This window comes from Tupaia chinensis, unplaced genomic scaffold (genome assembly GCF_000334495.1).
Source record: "Tupaia chinensis unplaced genomic scaffold, TupChi_1.0 Scaffold141530_1, whole genome shotgun sequence".
Lineage (NCBI taxonomy): Eukaryota > Metazoa > Chordata > Mammalia > Scandentia > Tupaiidae > Tupaia > Tupaia belangeri.
The window spans coordinates 1,481,200-1,486,302 of record NW_006201391.1 but is presented as its reverse complement, the minus strand read 5'-3'; the positions used below and the strand labels follow the sequence as shown (position 1 = coordinate 1,486,302).

Sequence of the window (5,103 nt, the reverse complement as noted above, 5' to 3'; positions counted from 1 at the left end):
TTCAGAATAGGTAAATATATTAGGATTCCTTTAATTAATTTTACATCTCTATAAAATTATATAAATATCATTCTTTATTGAGATTTATAAAAACTAATATCTGTACTTGAGATTTTCTTTTCTAGCAACGCAACCAGTAACCGCAAGACAACTGCCGCCAAGTACTGGCTGATAATTAACTCTACCTGCTGAAGCTGTTCTCCGAAACCACGCTCCCAGAACAGAAGTTTCCAAAAGCTTGCTTACATCAATCTATTGTCGAATTGTATCAATGATTAATAGATCCGCCCTTAATTAAAACTTGAATAGAATCTCTGATTCAATTGTTAAAACTTTATGAATTAATCATTAGGTCACGTAGCCCCTCTCCCATTTATTTGCATGTATCTCATTTTCAATAAAAAGGCACGATATTTCCTAGCAGTTGTCACTCCTCAGAGAGCGATCTTAGAGGAGTGTCCGGCTTAGGACGTGCATGAAAAAGCGCAAGGCCTTTGTCTTTCTTTTCTTCCAGCGTCGCCTCCGTCGAACCAACCCACCCCCGCCGAGGCTGGTCCCCGGCAACGGATCTGCAAACTTTTCTCATGATGATACTCAGAGCCCTGAGCTCTCCCTCGTATCCCAGTATATCCATCTATTTCTGACCTCACTTCTTACTTCCAAGCATAAGCAACCTAGAACGCTTTTCCTAAGAGCTAGGCACCACGGTCTGATGACCGCGAAGCATGGATGACGCCCCATCAAGGCTCCTGCAACTCCTGGGCAGCTGTCACGGCATCACAGTGATCCAGTCCCTGAAAACCCACACCCAGGACTGTGGGGCAAGTCTCTCCACATCTCTGATTCAGGTAGCCAACACTCACTGACAGTTTAAAGTTGCAGGAGAGAAGAGATGATGCCAGCTAGAGTGCTAATTGGACTCAGAAATTTCAGGCTAAAAAGAGATTGTGCAGTTATGGAGAAAAGAAGGAAGAAACAAAGTGAGAAAGAATTATGAGAGAAAATTGCAGAGGAAGACTGCAGAGGAGGGGACCCGTGCTTATAATCCGTGATAGAGGAAGGAAGCTGGCCTTCCAAGGGGTCAGACTATTTCCTCCGAGACACATGAGAAGACGATAAAAGTACAGAGAACTGCTCATGTAACAGAGATAACTGAGCTATCCCAGGCTAGACCTGGCTTCCGAAGATGGGGGTCGGGCCTTTCAGTACGGGTGAGGGCTGGCAACAGTAAATGAGGCAGTGCAGGACTCTCAAAATGTGACCTTTCTAGAGAAAAAGTCACAGAATAGGAAAGGAAACAGCTGTTATGTACTGGCAGGTGAACACGTTTTGCAACAGATTACAGTATCAGGAATCCCCAAGATGTGGGCAAGTAGGAAAGTTATGCAAAATTTCATAGACTGACAACCGGGGACCAGCAGGCAGCATGGAGGTTAAGGCAGCTGGACTCCAAATGGCCAGCTAGCTGCACAGTGTGAGTCCCAGACTCGGTGTCTTAAAAATCACACCAGAAGTGTGTGCGTGTGAGTGTGTGTGTGTGTGTGTGTGTGTGTGCCCCCATCATACCGCGAGGAGATGGAGGAGAAGGGACTGCACTGTGGCCACCCCCGGGGCGACTTCTCGCTTTCTGTCTGTCTCTAGTGAGTGCACATGCCCTAGAGCAAACAAAGTGACAATACTGTAAAAACTGCCTTCCATGTGGCAAGCTGCTCCCCTGTAATGGAGAAAAGGTGTGTGCATCTACGGGCATGGTTATTATGGAAAGTGCTCTCAGAAACTGCCAAGCCATCATTGCCTCTAAAGCCACAGTCCTCTTCCCAGGACGTTCACCAATTTGTCTGGACTTTCCAGAGGATGTAAGGATTTCAAAGACAATTAGACACAGATACTATAGTCAGGAGGCAAAAACAATTCTATTTAACCAAGATTTGTCCCGTGACTGACAAAATCTGTCCTAGAGAGTTAGCATTAAAATTAGGCTAGGTATGTTCGAGGTAGTGAATGGAGGCGCAAGATGAAAGTAACAAGGACAAGGGCTTCCGCTAAGCGTAGGCCCGAGATACACTTACTTCATCTCCAGCACTTCCTCTAAGTGTTTCCTTCTCTCTGCCCGAAGATTGGTCAAGTGGGTTTCCTTCTCTGCCAGGGACTGCTGCGTGGAGGACAGCTTGGCCTTCATGGACTCCAGTTCCTGCTTTACCTTCTCCATGGCCATCAGCAACTCCTCCACCTATGACCAGAGGGAGAACGGAGAGTCAGAGGAGCTGCGTCAGAGTGAGAGATTCTGACGATGGGCAACTCCTGGATCCACGAGAATGAAGATAAACAAGAATGCATGAAAAACTTCTATACCTTTTGGATCAGATGCATGTATCAACAAGCTATAGCAGATAATGACAACTCTAAGCTGTAATTCTCTTCGGTTTAGAACAGAAGAAAATGTTTTTTCTTTTGATACAATACACAGCATGTAAGTCATTAGTTCGAGCGGCCCCACTGTGCTACAATCTCTTTTAAGGAAATTCTTTGGAACTGTTCCAGAAATTTCCATGAGAATAACAATATAACACAAATGTAAAAAATACAGTATCATAATATTTACATAAGGATTTTAGAAAACAAAAGAGAAAAACTAATTTCAGCGTATAAATTGAAAAGTAATTTATACTCATCGAAATTAAAATATTCCCGTTTATACCATTAACAAGAATTTCTTCTTAAAGAAATAGCTTAATACAGCTTTAAAACAGTTTATTTCCTGTTCTAAAGCCAGGTAGGTAAGACTGTTTGTTTTCCTGAGAGAAAAGTAGAATGGAAAAAGAAAAATACATACAACCAGATAAAAAGGAGACTGAATGTTTTAAATAAGACTTACAACAAAAGACTAGGTAGAGGGAACCAGCAGTTAGCGTAATGGCTATGTCGCTGGATTCCCACGTAGTCGACCGCGGTTCGTGTACCGGACCCGGTGGCTTAAAACTCACGCCGGGCGCGTGTGCGTACGTGCCCAAGATCCCGAGAGGAGAATGGAGGAGAAGGGATTGCGGCGTGACCATCCCCCCTGGGGGGTGATTTCTCGCTTTCTGTCTCTATGTCTCTCTCTGTCTGTCTGGCGAGCGCACGCGCCCTATAGCGAAAATCTCTCAAAAAAAAAAAAAAAAAAAAAAGACTAGCTAGAAAAAGACCTGAAAACAACCACCCACCCAGGGAAAAGAGACAGAATGCTAAAACAGAAGAAAAGAAACTAAGAAAGCAGGCACATACTTTATCAGTCTTTTCCACTTACTGTGGGTATTTACCAAATCAAAATTATTTAAACAAACAGGTTCATTTTAATTCAGAAACTCAAAATATACTGACAAGAACATCACCAAATGTCACCTCAGCCAGGTAAACAAACAGCTGACTGCACCCATCATGAGTTTATGTCAGGCTGCTGCTGGCCAAGAACTGATCTTGTGATGACAAATCTTTTCAGAGGCAGGCAGGGCATCTGCTAGTCACTGACTCCTACATAAGACACGTATGTAGGAGTGCTACTCAGACTGAGCGCAGTGTGCAGACTGAACTACAGCATGGCGAGTCAGAGTGGTCCACGGGCCCTGGCTCTCAGTGCCTACTCCCACCCGAGCCTTCCTGCATACGGCTAACAGCTGTGCACACTGACAGTCCGCAGGTGCAGTCAGGGTTTGGCACCTGAATTATTATCTTTTAAGAGGCAATCAAACTAATGTCCCCAGCTAACGGCACCTTGCAGTCCCAGCTGCTATAAGAACACGCATACATTCTCATGCTCATGACCGCCTATGCATACGCACACACCTGAAAGCTTTACACGAACATGTATTGCTGATAAGGATGACTTTGTTTTACAGTTAAATTCATGTGAAATACTGTCTAAAATTGGGTACAAACAATACATCAAAATATGTCCTTATGATAACATAAAATCAGTAATGGACAAGCACCACTTACAGACACTCTAAAGTAGGAAGCATAGCATATGTCCATCTTTTAGGAATTTACCTTAAACAGGATTTTGACCACCCAAGACCCTCTGCCCAGACTTCACACTCCTGCCCCTCAGTCTAGCCAGGATTCAGGATAAGCCAATCAGCAGCAATCTATATTTGAGTCCCAAGTGGCCCCATTCAGGAATTTCGACTACCAGAGGATCCTCTGCCTAGACTTCACCTTCCTGCCCCCCAGTCTAGACAGGAGTCAGACTCCAGGTCACCTCCTTCTGCATTCCTCTGATTGCTCAGACTTAATGCCAAAAAATAGGAAAAAACATACAATTCATCAGAAACCACTGCAGTGGCACAAAAAATATTAGAAATGAAGAAAATATATCTCTAACAGACAAGAACAACTCTTTCTCCACAATGAATACAAAGGCATGGACATGTCAGATAAAGAATTTTAACTATTCATAGTGATGAAGCTAACAGAGATATAAGAGAATAGACACAACAAACTCCAGAAGATGCAGGAGGAAAGAGACACCAAGTTCTAGGAGGGAGGAAGTTCTTGCACATTTTGAAAGAGAAACTACAGAACATAAAAAAGAATCAAAAGGAATTCTTAGAGATGAAGGCTATAATACAGGAAATGAAAACTTGTTGAAAATATCAAAAGAAGATTAGGTCATGCAGAAGATAGAATCTCAGATGTAGAAGATTAAACCTCTGACCTGGAAAAAATCACCAAAAAGACAGACAGACAGAGAGAGAGAGAGGGAGAATGAATAACATATGAGTAATACTAGATACCATTAAACACCTAGAAATCCAGATTATCAGTATCTCAGAAGGTGAAGAAACTAATAAGGGCACTGAAAATCTATTCCATGAAATCCTGGAAGAAAGCTTCCCAAACCTAGAGAGACACTCAAATATCCTGACCTAAGAAATACAAAGGACCCCACATAGAATCAATCCAAGAAGATCTTCCCTGGGGTACATCACAGCCAGATTGACCAAAACAACAGATAGAGATAAGATACTAAAATTGACAAGAAAGAAATGCCAAGTTACTTACAAAGGATATCCCATAAGGCTAACATCAGACCTGTCATTGGAAATAATGCAAGCAAGGAAAGAG

General features: G+C 42.8%; 1 protein-coding gene across 3 annotated transcripts in view; it reads right to left on the bottom strand.

Annotated features, from left to right (window-relative positions):
- Positions 1-5,103, bottom strand: part of ERC1 (ELKS/RAB6-interacting/CAST family member 1) — a 501,445-nt gene that overhangs the window by 230,867 nt on the left and 265,475 nt on the right. For all 3 annotated transcript variants that reach the window (XM_027766230.1, XM_027766231.1, XM_027766232.1), the window contains one exon: positions 2,070-2,230. In XM_027766230.1, coding sequence (XP_027622031.1) covers positions 2,070-2,230 — 161 coding nt within the window. The remainder of the gene's footprint in view (positions 1-2,069; positions 2,231-5,103) is intronic.